General features: G+C 44.0%; 3 protein-coding genes across 6 annotated transcripts; 2 read left to right on the top strand and 1 right to left on the bottom strand.

Annotated features, from left to right (window-relative positions):
- Positions 1-2: 2 nt before the first annotated feature.
- On the bottom strand, positions 3-5,163 carry lias (lipoic acid synthetase). The gene is made up of 11 exons (XM_080463529.1): positions 5,038-5,163; positions 4,623-4,798; positions 3,933-4,026; positions 3,644-3,724; positions 2,955-3,111; positions 2,629-2,686; positions 2,403-2,531; positions 1,666-1,811; positions 1,517-1,587; positions 1,298-1,409; positions 3-841 (listed from the first exon to the last, which is right to left on the bottom strand). The coding sequence occupies exons 1-11, from the start codon at positions 5,119-5,121 to the stop codon at positions 780-782; spliced, it is 1,170 nt and encodes a 389-aa protein (XP_080319655.1). The 5' UTR covers positions 5,122-5,163; the 3' UTR covers positions 3-779.
- An 843-nt stretch (positions 5,164-6,006) lies between these two features.
- On the top strand, positions 6,007-10,725 carry rpl9 (ribosomal protein L9). 4 transcript variants are annotated; one of them, XM_080462801.1, is made up of 8 exons: positions 6,007-6,051; positions 6,679-6,725; positions 7,023-7,138; positions 7,478-7,573; positions 7,773-7,905; positions 8,236-8,316; positions 9,524-9,653; positions 10,559-10,725. In XM_080462801.1, the coding sequence occupies exons 2-7, from the start codon at positions 6,680-6,682 to the stop codon at positions 9,628-9,630; spliced, it is 579 nt and encodes a 192-aa protein (XP_080318927.1). In that variant the 5' UTR covers positions 6,007-6,051; position 6,679; the 3' UTR covers positions 9,631-9,653; positions 10,559-10,725. The 4 variants fall into 4 exon arrangements, with proteins under 4 accessions (XP_080318927.1, XP_080318930.1, XP_080318929.1 ...); XM_080462804.1 differs by having other exon boundaries at positions 6,043-6,098; XM_080462803.1 differs by having other exon boundaries at positions 6,043-6,180.
- An 834-nt stretch (positions 10,726-11,559) lies between these two features.
- rfc1 (replication factor C (activator 1) 1) lies at positions 11,560-21,211 on the top strand. Its single transcript, XM_080463305.1, is given in 24 exon segments — positions 11,560-11,664; positions 12,125-12,286; positions 12,384-12,459; positions 13,170-13,286; positions 13,401-13,696; positions 13,986-14,057; positions 14,318-14,395; positions 14,484-14,834; positions 14,940-15,053; positions 15,157-15,336; positions 15,465-15,569; positions 16,034-16,448; positions 16,530-16,645; positions 16,921-17,035; positions 17,351-17,439; positions 17,655-17,792; positions 17,945-18,040; positions 18,124-18,236; positions 18,238-18,375; positions 18,499-18,616; positions 18,935-19,080; positions 19,157-19,370; positions 19,915-20,097; positions 20,718-21,211. Coding segments are annotated over 24 exon segments (3,531 nt in total). The 5' UTR covers positions 11,560-11,661; the 3' UTR covers positions 20,814-21,211.
- Positions 21,212-21,217: the final 6 nt, after the last annotated feature.

Genomic DNA, 21,217 nt, shown 5'->3' with positions numbered 1-21,217 from the left:
CTGAACTGAAAACTTTTATTTCTTTAAATACAAATGTACATTTTAAAGATCAGCTTCGTCGGGCTGAGCAGAGTCGAAAACAATATCATTGCTCAGGTGTAAAAAGTTTTTACTTTAGAAAAACTGCAAATAATTCCAAACCAGCTCTTCTGCAGATACAGAGACATCAAAAGCTTATTTCAATCCCCCTGTGCCTAACAAGAAGTGTTGTTGGCCTTGTCTTGTACTTTTTTCAGTTAAAAAAAAAAAATAACTCTTTAAAACTGAGTTAAACAGTGGCCCTGACAAGCAAAAGATCATGTTTGTATTGGTTGACAGCGAATGTTTAATAAGAAATAACCTATGATTCACTCGGACATCAGTCCTCATGTGGTCGGCATATAAGAGCCCATGAAAAGCTCAAAGTCAGAGGTGGTTTGTTCACCTCACGTCCAGTGAGAGGACTGAGTTCATAGAGGGTGTAATTTAAAGCCGCCCGAGGGGCAGAAATGGCAAATTACAGCCTCTGCTCACAGCTGGTTGTAGGGTTAACGTGGTTGTGGTGTACATGCAGGTTATCTCCATATCTGAGGAGCTCTTCGTGCTAGTCGTTCTCTTTCAACTTCCTTATGTGGTGTCACAAGTGGACTTTACTTCTACACCATCAACCTCCCTTTTTGTGTTGCACATGTTACTACCAGTCATGATTAATGTGGTTCCTCTTAAATTACTACACCACAGTGCATTTTGCCCGCGTATGTGAAGTCGCAGGTTCGGCACAGAAGATCTCCGGCGGCTTCTCATTCAGCGACAGTGGCTTCAGCTTTTCTCTTCTCCAGGAGATTTTTCAAGAAGAACTCGCCTGTCGTGAGCAAAAACATCAAATGTGAGCAAGTATTGCATTGCCCTCGTGAATCCACGCCGAGGCTCGGCCAGAGTATCACGACTACAGGTTTACTTTCTATGTGATCAGATTGGGTCGAATATACTTAAAGAGATTTCATTTATTTCCTTCCTACACGCTTCAGATACATCTTTACATTCACTGAAAGAACTTTCATCCATCTTTATTTAACTCGGGGTTCGAACGCAAGCTGCAAGTGAGACGGGCCACAGGGAAACACTCACATTCACACCTATGGGACACCGATACAAAACAGACTGTTGTGAATAAATCAACTCAAATGAATGCATCCATGACAGCAATGATCAATGTTTGAACAATGCAAACAACAACATAATGGAACGGTTTCTACAGAAAAGCTTAATGACATTTACCAACTGTGTTTTAAAGAGGTTTGTGCTGAAGACTTCTCACCTGCTTTGTAGGATGATCTCACCAGTGGCCCGCTGGCCGTGTACACGAAGCCCATCTCGTTCCCGACCTTCTCCCAGTGAGCAAACCTCTCTGGAGTCACGTATTCCTCCACCTAAACACAAACACTCACCATCACCACACCTGTCTGTTGGCAAAATGTGACTTTTGCAGACTTGGCTGCTTATGCAGTCGACGTGGAAATAAAAAGAGGGCTGTTACCTTCAGGTGACGTTTGGTGGGCTGCATGTACTGTCCCAGAGTCAAACAGTCCACTCCTGCCTCCCTCAGCTCTGAAACGCCGTCACAGAGGTTTCGTTGGAGAAACTGCTGATGTGTGCCGTTTGTGTGCGACTGTGCTTCAGACTCACCCGTCAGTGTGTCTTTAACCTGTTGGTCCGTCTCCCCGAGTCCCAGCATGATGGACGTTTTGGTGAGCACAGAGGGCTTGACCTTTTTAGCGTGCCTCAGGACGCTCAGAGTCTGGTCAAAGTTTGCTCTGGGATCTCGGACGAATCTGGAGAGAGGCGTGCGAAAAAAGTAAATGATCCGACCCTTGAAAGGAAGCTGCCTCCTAAACATGCACCCAGACTGCGGGTTCATTCAGTAACTATAGTAACACCAGAGAAATGTTCATTTTCTTTCACTGTCAGTGCAGCCAAACTACGACACCTTTAATGTGAATCTAGGAAGATTTCAGAAAGAAAGAAAAAGTTAATTTTCTAAATCTCCGTACCGTAGGATATAACATTTGGTTTTAGTCCAATAAACTTCAAGATCATCAAAATAAAATGAAAGAATGTTATAACTGCTTACAAAAGCACAATAACACAGAGGAGCCAATGCAGTGCCTGCAGGCAGCTGAAAACACTGAAGTTCAGGTGAGCTGCTCTCGCTGTAGGTTTAGTTTAAAAATCCCTGAAGTTTATTCCCATTTGAATATATTGTAAAAGGTACCATTGTACCAACACGACATGCCGGCTGTTATATTGCAGAACAAGTATTTAATCAGGTTGTGTCGCAGCCACTCCGAGACTGGGTGTAACACCCGACAGAGTCAATAGTGAGCTGGTCACATACACTATTACTATATTAACAGTCTCATTACCTTTGGAGCTCACGCACGGTTTCCACATTGTGGGCATACACGTCTAACCCCGACAGGGCGATTTTCTCCACCGCTGCCAGGTCGCCACGGAAATCAGGCGTCAGACACTCCACCAGGATACGAGAGTTTCTAATAAGACGGGAGATATATGTTGTTTACCAGTTCATGCTTGCGTGCATTGTCACAATAAAAATATTGTGTAGATCCAAAAGGGAGGAGCCCTTACCTCGCCTTCAGGTTTGACACAGTCTTAGCAAAGTGCTCCGCCCCTCCGTCAGCAATATCTGCAACACAAAGAGAAAAATGAGTCACTGGATCAGACCCGGTTTTAGAAAACAGGTTGCAGTTTTCTTTTTTTTTTTTTAATAAAATCAAACAATTACACCAGAATAAGTTTCTGCACCAATATGAGCTAAACCTCTGATAGACACTAAGGACAGCAGGAGCTCTGACACATTCTTCTTGTCATCACAATTTGGCCAAAATCAAACTTTCCTGTCAGACGTCATGTTGTTATGGCAGATCAGTGAACACTGAGGTAAGAGTCACTACCGTCTCTGTCCACCGAGGTGAGAACCACATAGTCCAGCCCCCAGGCAGCGATGGCCTTGGCTGTATTGTACGGCTCGTCTGGGTCCAGAGGCGGCGGCCGACGGGCCGTCTTCACGGAGCAGAACCTGCAGCCGCGAGTGCAAGTGTCTCCCATCAACTGCAAAGAGAGGAAGAGTGATTATCTAATAACGTACAGACTGTAACAGCTCATTGTTGAAGATATACACAGTGGATCCTAAGAATTACAACGGCTTGCTGTTTGAGACTTGGTACTCTGGAAGGTAGACTGGCTTCAGTTGTATCCTTTTCAAATCTCTTAAAGAGACACTTCAAAATCAATATTATGAATTTATCTCAGCTACTATTCTATTTTTATAATTAGGAAATGTATTAAAACATTTTTAACTTGATTTGTGCTCTTTCTTTATTATAGTACTTTGATTAATTTTTTCAAATAGCTAAACAACAAGAACTAACAATAATAATACATTAAATGTTCTCTTGTGATTAGTTAAGTGGTGCAATTTTAACTGATTGACTAGATGATGGAATAAAAGGGCTTTCGTTCCCTTGTTGCTGCTATGTTATGTCACAGCATGTGCTGTACTTACAGGCCAGAGTAGTTTGTCTTTCCCTATCATTAGAGGTAAACTGTTGGAAAACAGCGCCACAGTGTGGCAGAGACTCACCATGATGGTGGCAGTGGCTGTGGCATACTCTCCTCCCCCCCAACACTCCCCGATGTTTGGACACCTGGCCTCCTCACACACCTGAGAGAAGAGACACAAAGACGATATCGGAATCATTTCCATGGGTAGAAATTGTTCTTTTATATCTTTGATTACCCCGTCACCTGAAATATCCAAATTTGAACGTGTAAATGAAAAGGAAGTGTTAATATATTATATTATATATGTTTGTTAAACGACTTGCATTGTTCAATAAGGTAGAGGGGAGAGTGTTTCATTCTGGACTCACTGTGTGCAGGTTGAGCTCCCGGAGTGAGTTCTTCAGCTTGTTGTAGTTCTTTCCGATGGGAATCTCAGTCTTCAGCCACGGAGGAAGCCGCAGCCTTTAATGGCAACACAGTGAAGTCACTACATTTGTGTACCATCTCCAAATAGGTGTGGACGGTATGAAATTATTATTTTTCTTTATGAACAGACGCTCCGGAGGAAAAACTCAATGTGATGTCATAGCCACATGGTGGAAAATGAAAACACTGACTTTGATGATGGAGCAGATTGAGAGCAGGAAGACAAGCTTTTAATAGGTTCAACTGAGCGAAATAGCTTTTGAATTTTATAGCAGAGCAACAATTATGTGAAGCTTCGGAAATGTCCTTCTTTTCACCATGAATGGCCATAAAATGTGGATCTCGCCACATTAAAGCTGAGCATGAATTTTTAAAGTCACATTAATAGATTTCGGCTTTGTTTGTGCCTTGTGCTGATGAATACACACTGTTTATGTTTTTTGTTTGTGAACTTAAGGGCTGAGTTCTGAGGATTCTGTGTATCCGTGCAGCTCATGTTCTCTCTTGGTGGAATTCACGTGGATTCATCACAGCCAGATAAGGTCTGCTGTGATCTTTGAACTCCTCTGACAGCAGCCGACTTTTAATGAAACTCTAAAACAATCTCCACTCCTCTGCCCCCTGTATCTCACCGCTCTCCTTTCTGCCTCTTCAGGTTGCCTCTGTACTCGGCCCATTTGCTTTTCTCTGACAGCTCCCCAGAGATGAAGTCTTGCAGATCGGGTCCATCGTGGCTCAGCAGCTCCTTCTTCCTCTCAGCCTGGTCCGGGGAGGATTCGGCCGCAGTGGTCAGACTTAAGGTGTAAGCCTGTGGGGGGAGGGGCATGCAGGGTTAATCCAGGTCTCACTGCTTCACCTCTGGTGTTTCTATCACAAAGTCCCTCACTGACTCGATGTAAACACGCAAAACCAAACCTGAATATAAACAATGAAGCCGTTACAAAACCTGCCGCGGGCTGCCGTCGCCCGGAGGCCTCTGACAGGCGTCACAGCCACAACAACACCGTGGGTCAGTGACCGTGCGGAGCAGCGAGTGGAGATACTCACCTGAGGGAAGCGTCTGGGACTCAGCCACAGGTGATTTGTGGAGAAACGTCCAGCTACGCAGCAGCTTTGCTTGAGCAGCGCCATGACATTGGACACAGCGAGTGAGGCTCGGCGAGCAGCTAGTTTGGTCTCGCGCTGCGTTCACGTGACAACAGTCGGGTCGGAAGAGAGGGAACCATACATATAGAAAACATTTTATATGAATGAAACAATAAAGGAAAAGCGCAAACACACAGTCATTAATATAGAAAGTAAGTCTTCTTTGTGTGCTGCATCTCTTTACAGGAAGTCACGTAGTAAAGTAGGTGGCAGATTTAAATTTTAAAACATTGCTTTAAAACAATAACAGCGCTCCATAAGGGGGTGCAAGTGCAGTGATTCCGAACAGCAGTGTCGTGTAAACAGACCCCCAAAATAAAGTTTTGCTGACACATTTGCTTTGTGTCAACAGGTCAACAGGCCCTGACAGTCTGCTATTTGCAAGAACGTGTTTTCCTACTTACTACTTCTCAGAATCAAAAAAAGAAGTGTATCTCAGAAAGGCTATTAATAAGGTGGGCAAGAGCAGCAAATCAAAACAATTAATAGAAATAACAAAAACACAGAAAGAAAATTAAAGTTGCAAGCAGCATTGAACGGGTCCTCACTACTTGCTGGGCTCCAACTGAGAATGTCTGTGGACAGATGTGGCAAAGTTGTAAAAGTAAAATGAAGTCTCCTGCTCAAAGTATGGCGAACCTAGATGTTTCTAAGTTGAAGGAGTTTCTCATCCACTTAAATGTTGAAAATAATTTGAAAAAGTATATCTTAAAAAGTTTCTCTCTTTTTTAAGTTTACAAATGTTAATGTTTTAAAAGTTGAATTTTTTAAATTTGTGAAGGTAAACTATTTCAGAATGACCGTTCATTGTCAGCGAGTCCTGAAATCGGCTCGTGATGTCTGACCGCGTCACGCACGTTTTCTACAACAGCGTGATGACGTCGATCCTTCTTCCTTTCCTCCGCTACCGGCGAGGTGAGGATATCCTAGAACAAGCCTCTGCGCTTCATCTAACTCCATCTGTACAAATTAAACCCGATTTATGCTCATCCTTCAACATTTACATGCGTATACTATTTATCTATGGGTTCCGGACTGTATTGAGTATGTAATTATGGTTTATCTGGAGTTATTGTGATAGTTTTTGCCACACAGCGTCTCCGAGGCCTGAGGCTGTGCTAATGCTAACAGTCGCTACTAGTACAACTACGTAAATTGAAAATATGTGTGTCTTCATCCGTGAGTGAGCCTCCTATGATGTGTTGACGTAACTAATTGTTGAGTTAATCTAAACATAAACGCAGCTCTTTATTCTCTGGAATCTGGGGTTTGGCATCACAGTTGAAGTTAGCCGTGATGCTAACATGCTCAGTGTGGATGCATTAGTTTCTGCTGCTCCGCTAAATTTCCCTGGACAATGTTGGTTTGTTAAACTTAGACACTCAAGACAAACCATTTTTCTTAAAGCTCCTTCACCCACAGGCTGTCAATACATTCAGAAAGAAATGACCTGAGCCTCTGCTGTAAAGCAATGCGCATGTACCTGACATATGTGTTGTAAACAAGTGTCAATGAATAAAAGTTTAATTTCCCTTCCTGTAGAATGAAGACCATTCTCAGCAGTCAGACTGTCGACCTCCCCGACAATGGTAAGAATGAAGAGATTATTAAGCCTTGAAGTTTTGAAACCCATTATTCCCGCTCTTGAAGGACTTCAGGGAAAACTCACTTTAAATGCTGATGTGGACTTTTTATCTTGGCTGCTGTCTGAAATGTCATTAAAGTAGAGTGTACAATTTTGATTGTAGAGTTGCAGTCTGTTACACCATTGCACAAACCAGTTCTAAAGTTAAAGAAACTATTATCGCTGGCTGATATGCTTCATCTGCTGGTCCGCAAGGTGTTTTTGGAGCTTAATGTTTCAATCTCTTCCCTTCTGTCCACAGTCGAGGTGAGGCTGAAGGGCCGAACAGTGATTGTTAAAGGGCCCCGTGGCAAGCTTACCAGGGAGTTTAACCACATCAACCTGGAGCTCAGCCTGCTGGGCAAGAAACAGAACAAGGTAAGGAGGCAAGGCAGATTTATTTATAGAGCACCATTCAAACACAAGGCAATTCACTGGGCTTTACAAAGAAATATAGAATACAGAAATACAAAGAGCATGCTGTCTTGTATAGTACAGTAGAAGAGGACAAACCTTTAGGTTTTTAAGTTTATGTTAACAGTTTTCTACGCGGCATTTATTAAATGTTTTCTTGACCTGTATTGAGCGTTCATAATCCTATAAATAATCGTTAATAACTTGAATAGTTGGTGCCAATTCTGTGAGCAGTAAAAGTGTTTCAGGACTGCTGAAGGTGAATGGAAACTAATGTGAGTTGTTTGCTTTGCTCCCCCTCAGCTGCGTGTGGACAAATGGTGGGGAAACAGGAAGGAGCTGGCCACAGTTCGTACCATCTGCAGCCACGTTCAGAACATGATCAAGGGAGTGACATTGGTACGATTTTTGAGACGTGTGTTGGAAACAATTACCTGAGTGAAACTGCTTGAGACACATTTGTCTGTGTTGAATTGAGGCCCACGCTTTAGGCTTTGAATACTCTTGGTTAGTTTATTTTATTCTATACCTGCTGTTCTCTTCATTCAAGGATTTACTTGGCCTGCTTCCTCATCGTCTCTCGCTTGTCTGATTGCAGGGTTTCAGGTATAAAATGCGCTCGGTGTACGCCCATTTCCCCATCAACGTCGTCATTCAGGAGTCTGGAAATATGGTGGAGATCAGGAACTTCCTGGGAGAGAAGTACATTCGCCGTGTCCGAATGAGGGGAGGTGAGTCTGCTGCAGACTATGACATGGATGTGTGGCCCGGAAATGTTCATAGCAACTCTGCAGTGATTTGACATAAGTTGTAAAGTAAATTTGGTGAAACTTGGATGTAACAAAACAAAAGGACTTTGACACATTGAACTTAAACAGGTTACACTAAATGATTTGTCGAATCTTTGTCATGGGTAAAGCTGTTCAGCTTTTCCCAATTACAAACAAAACTGAAGTTCCGCTTTAATAGCTAATCTTTTTTTTTAAACATGCTATCTTTAGATCTCTATATACTAAATATATTGTGGCTGCCGGTGAAATGTTTTCGCCCTCTGCTTGCAGGTGTGGTGTGCTCAGTCTCGGCTGCCCAGAAGGACGAGCTGGTCCTGGAGGGAAACGATATCGAGCTGGTTTCTAACTCAGGTTAGTCTGCTTTTATTTTCCCCAACAGTGGTTCTACATTGTAGACACATGATCCTCCACTGCGTTATAACGGAAAGGAAAAATGGACATTAATAGCAGAATGCTGGTACCTTTGAAACTGAACACCTGATCTCCTCCAGATTACAACGAGCAGTCTTGTGGCCGAACACCTGATCCTAATACACATCTTGTCATGTTTAGCCCGTTCACCCACTCCCATTCTCACTTTTTACTAAAAGAAAAAGTGAATTTCTGTGATTTGTGAGTTTGTTGGTCCTCCTCTGACTTAAGACATTTCTTCTGTTAGAATAAACCCTCGTGTTATCAATGAGGTGCAGCGATAGTTATTGATTGGGACAAAAAGTAAATTCTTTCTGTAATCATTTCAGAATTTATGCGCATGAAGAAATCAAAATTAATAAAAGTTGTCACCACACAGTGACGTAATTCCCTCAGACACTCGTAAAGGAATCCAATGTAGCTGCTTCACTTCTCTCATTGAACAGGATTTCTCAGTATTGGTTCTTTTGTGTTTCCACATCAGTTTTCAGTGAGTACTCATGTGTAGTCGGAGGTAAACATATCTTTGTTACGCAGCGCCAGAAGAGGTTTCTATTTTATGTCACTGCTAAAATAATTCAAAATGGGGTAAAACTTTGTTTACTATTGGTATTTTGAAATATGTTTATGAGCAGCCTTTGCTTGAAGTTATTCCTCATGTACTCTTCCATCTTTGGAGGATTCTTGACTCCTGGAGTGAGAATCACTGATCTCACCTCAGAATAATATGATCCAAGTGTTTACTACCTTTTTTATGTCTTCGACAAAGAACTTTCACTGCATCTCAGTTTTTATTCCTGCCTTGTTAATGTTGTGAACTGTTGTCTCCCATCTTTAACGACAGTTCAGTTTGGCCTCGACTCACTTGAAACTTTAATACTTGTTGGTCAGCACGTTGACCTTGTTGAAAACAGTCAATAGGAAGCTGTGACATCAGTTATCCAGCCTCATCAAACTGAACTATTCCATTTTGAGCGATTACATTTAGTAATGGTCTGAATTTAAGCCAAACCACAACTGTCGTGCATTAACCCCATGTGACCTTGTATATTGACGTATTTCTGTTGGTCCCTTCGTCTTATTTAATTTACCCTGATGTGTTGTGATGTGTGTTGTAGTCTTCCTCACCCCACCTTCTCTGTTGCAGCTGCTCTGATCCAGCAGGCCACCACAGTCAAAAATAAGGATATCAGAAAGTTCTTGGACGGCATTTACGTGTCTGAGAAGGGAACCGTAGTGGAACCGGAGCAGTAAAAGTTACACCAGCACTCGTAGAGGTTAGATACTGTCGTCGAAGCCGCTTGGTGTGTCCGACAAGGGGGGCTTTTTCTTCCTTTGCATGGTTTTCACACTGTTTTCCCTTTTAATGGTCGTTTCTTCTTCAGCAGCATCTTCATTCTCGTCACTGCTTTGTTTGGGAACCAAGATGAACTTGGGGGGGCAAAATTCTCTTATCAAACACTCATGTCGCTTACAATACCGCCACTGAAAAATACAACTTAATATAAATAATGATGCTTGAATCCTAATAAAATTATTAACTTATAGCAAGAGCCTGACCATTTAGGAGTTTGGCTTTTTTTTTTTTTGTTCATTTTTCTGCCACATTGGCAAATCGTATTTCTCGGATGTGGAGGTGCAGCCACACTCCAGTCCTCTGGGGAGCTGATGGGGGTCAGGAGTCATGCTCAGGACCCACAGTGGCGAGACCGTCGGCTGTGGGATTCAGCAGATTTAATTTTGGTGTCTTGAGTCAAGTCTCATTGAACAATGGACACACTGTTTACACGGTCACAATCAGCTGTGCTTCTGAATCTTTTTATATATACATTATCTTTTTATTCCTAAAGCCTAAACATCGTCTCAGAACCAACTGCGACAGGCTTGGATTCTCATGTTACAAAAAACAATAAAATACTAAAGATTTGTACAACCCGTTGTAGCTTTGGCGCCTGAAGCTGTGAATGCCAACTGCTTCATTAATGCATGTTAGTTTATCTTTGTATTTTTCATATAATCCACATTTACATATTTCTCCGCGCTGCACCGTTTGAAAATGTTTCCATGTTTTTGACTTCACCTAAATCTTTTCTTCTTTGGCGCTCAGGTCATTTTCTGCAGGTTTCTGTTAAATCTGCTGCTCCTCAGATGTTTACCTTCATGCTCCTTTGTTTATTTCCAGCTGCCCTGATCCAACAGGCCACCACAGTCAGAAAGAAGGACATCAGGAAGTTCCTGGACGGCATCTACGTCAGTGAGAAGACCACTGTGGTGGAGCTGGATGTCGAATAAATTAATGTCCATCAAGTCCTGTTATTGACCAATAAAACTACCATCTTTTCCACTTAATCTGAGTTGTGGTTTCCTTTCTGTAGTTTAGATGCTGAGAAAATGAGCTGCGTAACATTGTCATGTTGTAGATAAAGGATTAATTTATTGGTAAAACACCCTCAATAATGCAGTGCTCTGATTTGTAGTGAAATTTGTGTTCCACAAGGCAGAAAATAAGTAGATGGCAAAAACATGAAAGGAATAATTAAATTCTTAAACTGTAGAGCATCTACTAGTATAAATGACAAAGTATACAACTTCATTAAATGCTTAAAGATATAACTTGGTGATCTGTGTTAAAGGTTATCCTCTGGGCTGGAGTGCTGTGACATGGATGTTACATGAATTCACAACGGTGCAAAGGCACATAAGTTTTATCTAAAACTTCTAGGAAGTCAACATTGTATGTGTAAAAACAAAATGAGCTAAAGTATAATGTATCACAGATAAAACCTCACATAAGTGCAGTTTTGTGATCTCTGAATCTTCCACATGGCCTCAGTGTGTTAGGAGACTTTCAGGAGATGTTAGTAAAACACAAAACGTTTTTTTTTTTATTGATAAGCTACCCCAATCTGGCCGTATATGAGATGGTACACGAAAAAAAAAAAAAAATTATGAACAAACTGATTTTCATTTGGAGAGAAGAACTCGGGCAGAAGACAAATTCAAGCAATAAGAGCAAGAACTTCAATATATAAATCACTAAGGTGATGTTCTGAGAAACGTTGGTAGTTCCACTGAATTAAAGGAGAAATTTCAAGATAAATGTGTTTATAAACATTTCAAGAAAGAACCCGCGCGCGGAGTGACGCATGACGCACGTACACCAACCAACCGCCGCTGCGTCATTTCCAGGCGACCCTAAAGTCCTGGTTCGCGCCAAGCACTGGCAGGGTTTTCTTACTTTTTAGATGACAAACCGCCTCAAACTCCGCACGAAACAGCTTCACGATGGTAGGTTATTTATTTCAGACGTTCATCGCCACTGGACGGCGGACTGCGTGTTTAAATATGTGAATAAATGCGATTAGTTCAGGACAAGACGATCCTACGATGGAGTTAAGGCTGCAGCTAACCAGGATCAACTTGTCAATTTATTTTTTATTTTTTTTGTAAAGTTAATAGAACCGAGCATCAGTTTGCAATCAGAACGATTCTCTGATTGTGCGACAGTTGCCATTATATCGTCGGCAGCTGAAATGAGAAAATCGCAATAATTGAAACGTTTTATAAATGGTGTTTCAAAAGTCCGATCTCTGCATTGATTTGCATTCAGATTGTGCAACATAACCGCCTACAGACCAACTTTATATACCGTGTGTGTGTGTGTGTGTGTGTGTGTGTGTGTGTGTGTGTGTGTGTGTGTGTGTGTGTGTGTGTGTGTGTGTGCGCGCGCGTGTGTGTTCTCTCACAGGACATCAGACGGTTTTTTGCTCCCACCTCGGTTAAACCCTCAGTCCAGAAAACGCCACCAGAGGGAAGCGCACAAGAGGAAGACAAGAAGAAAAAGAAGAAAAATAAAAACCCCTTTTCCTCAGATGAGGAGGCGAAACAGAAGAAGAAGGAGCCCACCAAGGCAGGCAGACCGTGTTTTCTCCTCCCCCCGGTCTTGTAATGTTCTTAACTCACCTTCACTTTCAACATCTGACTCCATTCTGGTTGGTGATCTGCAGGTTAAAGGCTCCAGAGCTGAGCAGAAACCAAAAGAGAGCGAGAAGAAGCGCAAGAAGCATGCGGTCATTGTCTCAGGTGGGAAGGGTTCACATGCTTTCATGAGTTTACTGCATAATTATGTGATTTCTCTCAAAGTGTTTCTTGTCAGGGTTACTAGTGGTCCTGATAAAGTCTTCATTATGGATTTACAGACTAATACAATGAGGTTGAAAGGACAGTTGTCCTACTTTCACTTGTAATTTGAGGTAACGTTTGCAATGATCACACTTTAACAGAAATCTAAATCTTCAGTTTCAGTGGGTCGTACGCTCACCGCTGATAAAGCATCTTTAATTCTGCTTATGAGGGGTGTGGAGGACTAAACCAGTAACTTCGTGGGCATTTGTGATGGGAAGATGATTTCAGAGATTTTCCCCTTTTACATTTCAATGTGTACAAAGCTCAGCCAATCAAAACAAGCGTCAGCCATGTGTGTTAAGTTGTAGAAATGAGGTGTGTTGTCTTGCAGTTGTATTTATGACTGAAGGCCGGATAGGTATATTACAAGTATGCACTTTTTTGCATTGTTTGTAAATGATGAATGACAAATCAACAGTAGTGAAGAGTGAGCGCGTGTCATTTTTGGTGCTTCAGTCTGAGTTTTGTTTGGTTGAACCCTTTCAGAATCCATTAAAAACATGGCTCAGCGACTGTCACGAACAAAAATGTAATCCTAGCGTGTCTATGGAGGTTTAATAAAAGCAGAACACGTTGATGGATCTCGTGTGTCGTGTTCTTTCATTCAGATTCTGAGGACGAGGAGCCGGTGACCAAGTCAAAAAAATCCTCCAAAGAGAAACTGAAGAGCAGCGCAGCAGATCTGAAGGCTAAAAAAGATCCTGTGCAGTACGTCTCCGAAACAGGTGAAAACATCTTATATGTGCTCGTCCCTCGTCGCCTCCGTGTGAACGGGCCCATTTCTTTATTGCTCCGTAAGTTCTGTTGGCATTGATCCGATGCTTTTGTTCGGCCTTCAGATTCGGACAGTGACAACTTTCAGTCTTTGAAGAAAGAAGTCAAACCCAAACAGAACGGCACTCCTCAGAGGCCGGGTGCCTCGCGCGCTCATTCAGGGGGCAAAGAGGGGGGAAAGTCTCCCGTCAAACCTTCTTCAACTCGGGGGAAGTTGGGGCCCAAGTCTCCTCCTGCTCCTGCCAAGTCAGCCCCCCGTCCGCCGCCCAAACAAACCCCCACCTCAGTCATCGACTACTTCGGCAGTGCCAGCATTCAGCGTTCGGGCAAGAAGCTGGTGGCCAGCACCAAACGCAAAGCAGTGAGTGCAGCCGAGTTCATAAACTGTCTTTTATTTCTTTTTAACCCCTTTCCAAACAATGAATTCTGTACAAACCCTCCATTAATATCTTCATTATGTTTACAATATATTCAGTCATATTCAGTAAAATATGACGACAGGTTTTAAAGTCATTCTTTTTGCATAACGATTTCTTTAAAAAACTTACCGTACTAGAAATAAGTTGTAAGCGTTCAACCGAACTGTTACATGTTAAATCCCAGTACTAATCTCTACAAACTGACCTTGTTCAAACTGATCTCCACCTCAGCCAGCGCAAGACACGAATGAGCTGAGTGATGCAGAAATCGCCCGACATCTGCAGATGGACGAGGACATGGAGGTACGACTGCTTCCCAGTGTATCTGTTATTCCGGAAGAAAACGTGGGACGACTAAATAACTAATCCCCAGATTGGTTCATGATCTGTGTGTAGATCATGAGGCAGTGTGGTCATTCCAAGGTTCTGCATGTTGTTCAAGATGAGCTTCACACTTATTAGAAATCATCAAAGTGTACTCGCGCGGTTTGTAGTTTTGAAAAAGGCGTATTTGCAGAATTGAGCTCCGCTTGTGTTCACCGCACCTTTTGCTTTTCGCCCAGCTGGAGAAGCAGGTTCACGAGGACGAGGAGTTTGCCAGGACGCTGGCCATGCTGGACAATGAGCCTCAGTCTAAGAAGGTGAATAGTGTGGCCTCAAAGACAACAACAAGACATTTTCACTATTGATGCTTGAGGCTCCTGTGTATCGTTGTGTGTCCTCATTAAGGCTCGCAAGTCATCTGACGAAAGCAGGAACACGACTCCCAAAAAGAGCAGCACAGATGCTGGCAGCTCCAGCAGCCCGTCCAAACCCGACCGCAGTCTGTCGGAGGACGTCATTAGTCCGTCCCCCCAGAAGAGCGTGGCCCCGGCCAAAGCCAGCTCCAAACTGGCCATGATGAAGAAAAAGGACGATGCAAAGGAGGAAGGGTCAACGAGCAAAACCCAACCTTCACCCGCCAAAATGAAAATCTCCCCCAAGAAGGAGCCCGTGGCTTCGTCGAGCACCGGATTGAAGTTCACGCCAAAAACAGGGACCACGGCCAAGACGCTGAGGACTTCTCCTAAGAAACCTGAGGTGAGCCGTGCTGGGGTTTGAATCTCTTTATTAACAGTGACGGTGCGACAGCACGACAAAGGGAAATCATTAAATAAAAGCTGTTTTCCTGTGTGGTTCCACCAGAGCACGGGTACGCCTCCCGACGACGCTGAGAAGAAGAAGATCAACTCCTCGGCCTATCGGAGCTATCTCAACAGAGACGGACCGCGAGCTCTGGGCTCCAAGGAAATCCCTAAGGTAAGGGCAACGTGCAGTGAGGCGTTACCATGGTGACACAAACAGCTTGTCCCCACCCCTCCGACCTTCAGCCAGTCTGACGGGCGACTGTGTGTTTCTCCAGGGGGCAGAGAACTGTCTGGAGGGCTGCGTGTTCGTGCTGACCGGCGTCCTGGAGTCCATGGAGAGAGACGACACCAAGTCTCTCATCGAGCGTTACGGAGGGAAGGTGACCGGCAACGTCAGCAAGAAGACGTCCTACGTCGTGCGGGGCAGAGACAGCGGCGTGTCCAAGATCGACAAGGTGACCGACTTCTTGTAAACACAAGCAGCTTAAATCCCTCCAACATAGAAGATTTAGGTTTCTGCCCGACAAACAGACTGTTTGGCTCTTTTTAGTTTTTCATTCTCGTATTGCTCTCGGTGCTTCAGGCGGAGAGTTTTGGCACCACAATCCTGGATGAAGATGGTCTGTTGGAGCTGATTCGAACCAAACCAGGAAAGAAATCAAAGTATGAGATTGCTGCAGAAGCTGAGGTCAGTTGAAGCATTGTTTATGAGACTATTTACATTTCATTTTTAGTTCTTAATTTATTTGAATGGGACAGTGCATCCAGAGTCCGTGAAACTTGTGGTGTCAAAATCTGACCACATATGACCTTAAACTTAACTTGTAATTGACTTTGTGTCTGATCCTAAGTGTGTGTAATGTAGAATTGTCTGGGGTTTGAAATGATGTAGCTTCTATCTAAATAGGCTGACAAAGAATTGGTGACTCAGCCCACTAAATTAAATGTATGTGGTGTTGATTTAGTTTTATTTCTGGTAAAAACACTCCATCATCTTGTTCAGGGTCATCGGCGCTGGAGCTGATCCAAATTAACGTTCAAACATCAATCTCATTCTTGTTAATCAACTTCATATTCTTTATATAGAAATATATATATATATATATATATATATATATGTGTGTGTGTTTATGTTTTCTCTTCCTCTATCAGAATAAAGCGTCAAAGACCAGGACTCCCCCCAGCCGGACTTCAAAGATCACTCCCAAAGCTCAGAAGATCTCCCCCTCCAAGGGAAACTCCCGGTCCCCTCAGACTCCGAGTCCTTCAAAGACCGGCCTGGCTCAGGGTCACGGCTCCAGAGCAGCAGACGGCCGCACGCCACCCGGACGAGGCTCCGGTCAAACGGTTCGGCGGGAGCTGGGCCTTTCTGCCTCGTCCTCTTCTTCATCGTCTCCGAAGGCTTCGGGCGAGGGAGCCGGTCTGCTGTGGGTGGACAAGTACCGGCCGCGCTCCCTGAAGACCGTGATCGGCCAGCAGGGGGAGCAGAGCTGCGCCAACAAGCTGCTGCGCTGGCTGCAGAACTGGAAGAAGAACCAGGGAGCGGGCACCGCCGGCAAGCCAGCAGGTAGGAAACGTTTTGTCTCGGTGAGATTTGTCAGAACCAGATTCACCAGAGCTGACGACTGTGTGCCGCTCTCTGCTGCAGCGTCACGGTTTGGTAAATTTGGAGGAGGCAGAGATGACGGGTCAGGATTCAAAGCTGCTCTGCTGTCTGGACCACCGGGAGTGGGGAAGACCACGACCGCTGTTCTGGTCTGCGAGGTCAGCTTGCCGATCTTCACATTGAAATATATCATTTCCTGCAGACTCACTCTGAAGTTAACTCTTAACCTTTAACTATAGTCTGAGATTAAAACCGGTCCATCTTAAAATTCGAATAGTTTTTTTTTTATCAGGACTTCGGATGTGAAATCCAGATGATGTGGGAACAGATTTGATTATTACTGTAAAAATCATAGTTACTCTTTAGTCTTTCCTGTTTTTCCGTCGTGATCCTGTTGTTGAAATGTCCATGTCCTGCCTCCGCTGGTCTGCAGGAGCTGGGCTTCAGCTACGTGGAGATGAACGCCAGCTGCACTCGCAGCAAAAAAAACCTGAAGGAAGTTGTAGCGGAGTCACTCAACAACACGAGTATTGAGACCTTCTACAAAGGTGAGCTCTCCTTTAGTTAGTGGCTCTCGGCCTTGTGTGGCAGCAGTGACTGCTTCTGCTTTACTAAAAAGATGATGGGAGAGAGGACAAGGACAATATGAGAGATTGGACGTGCAAGCAGGATTACCTGACCTTTTGAAACGTAATCTCAACCAGCAAAACTTTTAGCTTAGATCATCAAACCAAATCACAGTGTGAGCACTACGTGAAGAACTGATCTATGTTCCACAATTACCGGAATCATTGTGCGTAATTATCTAAAGAAATGTTCTTCACAATTCACCCACATACTCAAACTCCTCTAATAATTTTCAGGCAAGTCTCAGACGGTGAGCAGCAAACACGTCCTGATCATGGACGAGGTCGATGGCATGGCCGGCAACGAGGACCGTGGAGGAATTCAGGTAAATCCTCACACTCAGGTTGTCAAACCGACATTAAACTGTTAATTTGAAGATGCTATTGGCCTGTCTCGTCAGATTTTCTTACCTTTTACAGCTGAACAGGGCTGGTCAAAGTCCGAATGATGGAAGGAATGCAAATGGCACCAAACAGTAGCTCCACCTGACGACGTGAGTCTCGGTTTGATAACTGACCTTTGATCGTTTGACCCTCACAGGAGATGATTGGCCTGATTAGAAATTCAAAGATTCCCATCATCTGCATGTGCAACGACCGAAACCACCAGAAGATCAGATCACTGGCCAACTATTGCTTCGACCTGCGCTTCCAGAGGCCGCGAGTGGAACAGATCAAGGTGCACACACACGCACACACACACACACACACACACACACACACACACACACACACACACACACACACACACACACACACACACACATACACACACACCAGTAAATGTGTATTTGGAAGTTTTGCTTAAAATGTAAAAAATCTTTTCTTCAGGGAGCAATGATGTCCCTCACCTTCAAAGAGGGGATCAAGATCCCGCCTCCAGCTCTCAACGAAATCATTTTAGCCTCCAACCAGGACGTCCGCCAGGTGAGGAGGGGAAAAGGTTGTTTGACAGGAAACCGTTGTTCCGCCGCGTTCCTCGCCTCACCCCGCTCCGTTTTCCTCTCCAGGTGATCCACAACCTGAGCATGTGGTCGGTCAAAGACAAGGTGATGACGTACGATCAGTGCAAGTCGGACGCCGCAAGCGCCCGCAAGGACATGAAGCTGGGGCCGTTTGAGGTCTAGGAAGGTGTTTGCTGCCGGAGAGGAGACGGCGCACATGAGCCTCATCGACAAGTCCGACCTGTTTTTCCACGATTATTCGCTGGCGCCGCTTTTTGTCCAGGAGAACTACCTGCACGTTCGCCCCGCCGCGGCCAGGTAGGCGCAGGGTTCATCGCTCTTTTAAGCCTTTTTTTTTTTTTAAATATTAAATTGTTGTAACTTTTCTGTATTGTCGTGCTTTTTTAAAAAAAAAAAAAAAAACTCCGTTGCCGATCACAGGGGTGACATGAAGTCACATCTGGTGCTGCTCAGTAAGACTGCGGACTCCATCAGCGATGGCGATCTGGTGGACAGACGGATCCGATCGGGGCAGAACTGGTCACTGCTGCCCACGCAGGTCTCTCACACATTAATGTCTGCCTGCATAACCTCCATCAGAGGTTGTTTACATTTAGCACTCAGCACCTCGTGCCTTGGCGAGGATTTCGTTTGACTCACCCGCTAAATCATCATGAAGTTGCTTTGAATTTTCAGTGGAGTTACTGTCCAATAGCTGCTTATGTTTATTGGCATTTTCATTCTTGTTGTCTATCTTTACATTATTTTCCATGAAAAATTGCTGTTGCTTTCTTTTTATTTTTGATTGAAAGATTTTGTAATATTCACTTTTCGTGGAAGCGGCAGCAGTTTTGACAAACCCTGTGTGCCTCTGCAGGCCATCTATGCGAGTGTATTACCAGGCGAGCTCATGAGGGGCTACATGGCTCAGTTTCCGGTCTTCCCCAGCTGGCTCGGCAAGAACTCGTCCACCAGCAAACACTCCCGTATCGTTCAGGAGCTGTCCTCGCACATGAGTCTGAAGTGAGTTCGTCCCTCCAACATGACTTTAACCCGTTTTCGCTAAGCTGATGGTTTGATGTGCTTTGGGTGCCGGCAGGACACAGAGCAGCAGACAGGCGGTGAACCTGGACTACCTGTACTACCTGCGACAGGCGCTGCTCAGTCCGCTGCAGAAACACGGGGCGGAGGGCGCCGCTCAGGCGGTGCAGCTGCTGGACGACTACCAGCTCATCAGGGAGGACGTGGACAGCATCATGGAGATCAGCGTCTGGGGCGGTCAACCGGACCCCTACTCCCAACTGGACTCCAAGGTTTCTGTCAGCTCTCACTGCGTTCGCATCGCTTCTTCAAATCAGTTTTATTTACGGCTACTCAGTTAAGCTCACTTGATTTAACGTTAAAATTCAGTTTAGAGGAAAATGACTCAACAATCCCTCATGACCAAAGAGACGGTGAGGATTCGCTGTAATCCTGCAGAACAGGTCTCGTACCAGAGAAGGATTTGTCTTCATTGTCTTCATAAGACCTGACTGAGCTCGATTCTCCATGCATGAATACATCCTCTTTTCTTCTCATTGTGTTTGTTCACTCATTCACTGGAGTGACCTGCGTTCGCGTTCTCACAGAAATCATCTCATAATGTTGCATTTGGGCACTTTACTAAATGTTCACGTGAACTTCCTGTTAAAGTAAAGATGAAATGACCCAAATTAAAAATGTAGACGTGAAATATCCAGTTAAAATGCAAAGATAATTGATTGAAAGAGCGTTCAAGGAGTCGCCAGATGTCCACGTTTTATTTGACGGTGCGTCTTCTTAACCCGAACACCCGACACATTTCTCATCCTCCTTCAGGTGAAGGCGGCTTTCACCCGAGCGTACAATAAAGAGGTTCACCTCACACCGTACTCCCTGCAAGCTGTGAAGAAAGGCCGTCGCGGCGGTGGAGGAGGAGGAGAGCTGGAAGAGGACGCCGGACAAGACGGTCCAGAGTCGGAAGACGAGGGGGACGCCCTCAAAGTCGACGCAATGATCAAAGTAAGGACAAAAAGGCTTAAACACAACCAGGTCGGATTTAAACCCTGGAGGTTAGCAACGTATTCAGGCCTCAGACCATCAACTAAGTTAAGTGGAAGCATATATATTATTAGTTAAAATATTAATGATTGATGGAAGAAGAATGAATTACATTTTTTAATCTGACCTGCAGTGACTCGGGTTAATATCTTTGTTTAAAAACTTTGTTTTTCTGTCGCCCTTTTTTTCTAATTCTGCTGCCAGTAATTTAACTTAAAGTTTGATTGAAATGGCAAATGTAACATTGAACAAATAAAATAAAAAATGGCAACAGTGAAATGATTAAATACCTATTCTCATTCTGTGACTTCAGGATATATTTATAAAAACAAGAGTAAATAGCAACAGTTGTGGTTGATGGGTCGTGTTTAATGAAGTTTAAAGCTACAATGAATTCGTCCAGTTCCAAAGTTTTTAATCTGAGGAGGGAACATGTGACTTCCACTGAACAGAGGATTTGACGTGAATTAATCATGATTATTGATATCGATTCACTTTGAAAGCTTTAATAAAAAAATGTTTAGCCTCACTTTAGCTTCTGCCTACGAGTTAAGTGTTTTATTTGTCTTGTTCCTCTGCAGCAGAAGAAGGCTAAAGTCACCAAGGAGTCCAAGAAGGAGAAGAAAGCAGATTCTGGAAAGGGCAAAGGCAAAGGAAAAGGCAAGGCCAAGAAATGAGTGACGGAGTGAAGAGGACGTCTTTTCTTCCTCCTCCTCCTGCCGCCACAGACTGACGTTTCTTTGTGTGCTGACGGCGGCCAGATGAACGTAGTGAAACTCAGCAGGTCAATCGTCTGTCCTTCATCTCGACCAACAAACGACGCGTGTCAACGTGTGTTTCATCATGCCTGTAGACTTGTATAGTGACCAGTGACATCAGGAGAGCCTTTCTCTGCTCTGCAGTTTGCTTCAGGACCTGAACATGTAAATAATGTGACTCTGATGTAGAAGACGTTTTGCTACCACAATGTCTCTTTGTTCTGCAAGTAGGATTCTTGATCATTTGTCTGTAAATTGCAATTTTGTAAAAACAAAACGTCCTGTTGGTTAAAAGAGATTTAAAAGATTGCTCATGAGTGTTG

The sequence above is a fragment of the Lipophrys pholis genome (genome assembly GCF_963383615.2).
Source record: "Lipophrys pholis genome assembly, chromosome: 5".
In the NCBI taxonomy this organism is placed as follows: Eukaryota; Metazoa; Chordata; class Actinopteri; order Blenniiformes; family Blenniidae; genus Lipophrys; species Lipophrys pholis.
Note: the sequence above shows the minus strand (reverse complement) of the source record. Positions and strands in the feature narration are given on the sequence as shown.

Excerpts from the sequence above, each read along its gene's own strand:
- rpl9 (XM_080462803.1), top strand. The coding sequence starts at position 6,119 with ATGCTCATCCTTCAACATTTACATGCGTATACTATTTATCTATGGGTT. Across the intron at positions 6,726-7,022 it reads TGTCGACCTCCCCGACAATG|TCGAGGTGAGGCTGAAGGGC; the intron begins GTAAGAATGAAG and ends TTCTGTCCACAG. Across the intron at positions 7,574-7,772 it reads TGATCAAGGGAGTGACATTG|GGTTTCAGGTATAAAATGCG; the intron begins GTACGATTTTTG and ends GTCTGATTGCAG.
- lias (XM_080463529.1), bottom strand. The coding sequence starts at position 5,121 with ATGGCGCTGCTCAAGCAAAGCTGCTGCGTAGCTGGACGTTTCTCCACA. Across the intron at positions 1,410-1,516 it reads CCACCAAACGTCACCTGAAG|GTGGAGGAATACGTGACTCC; the intron begins GTAACAGCCCTC and ends GTTTGTGTTTAG. Across the intron at positions 842-1,297 it reads GAGATCATCCTACAAAGCAG|GCGAGTTCTTCTTGAAAAAT; the intron begins GTGAGAAGTCTT and ends TGCTCACGACAG.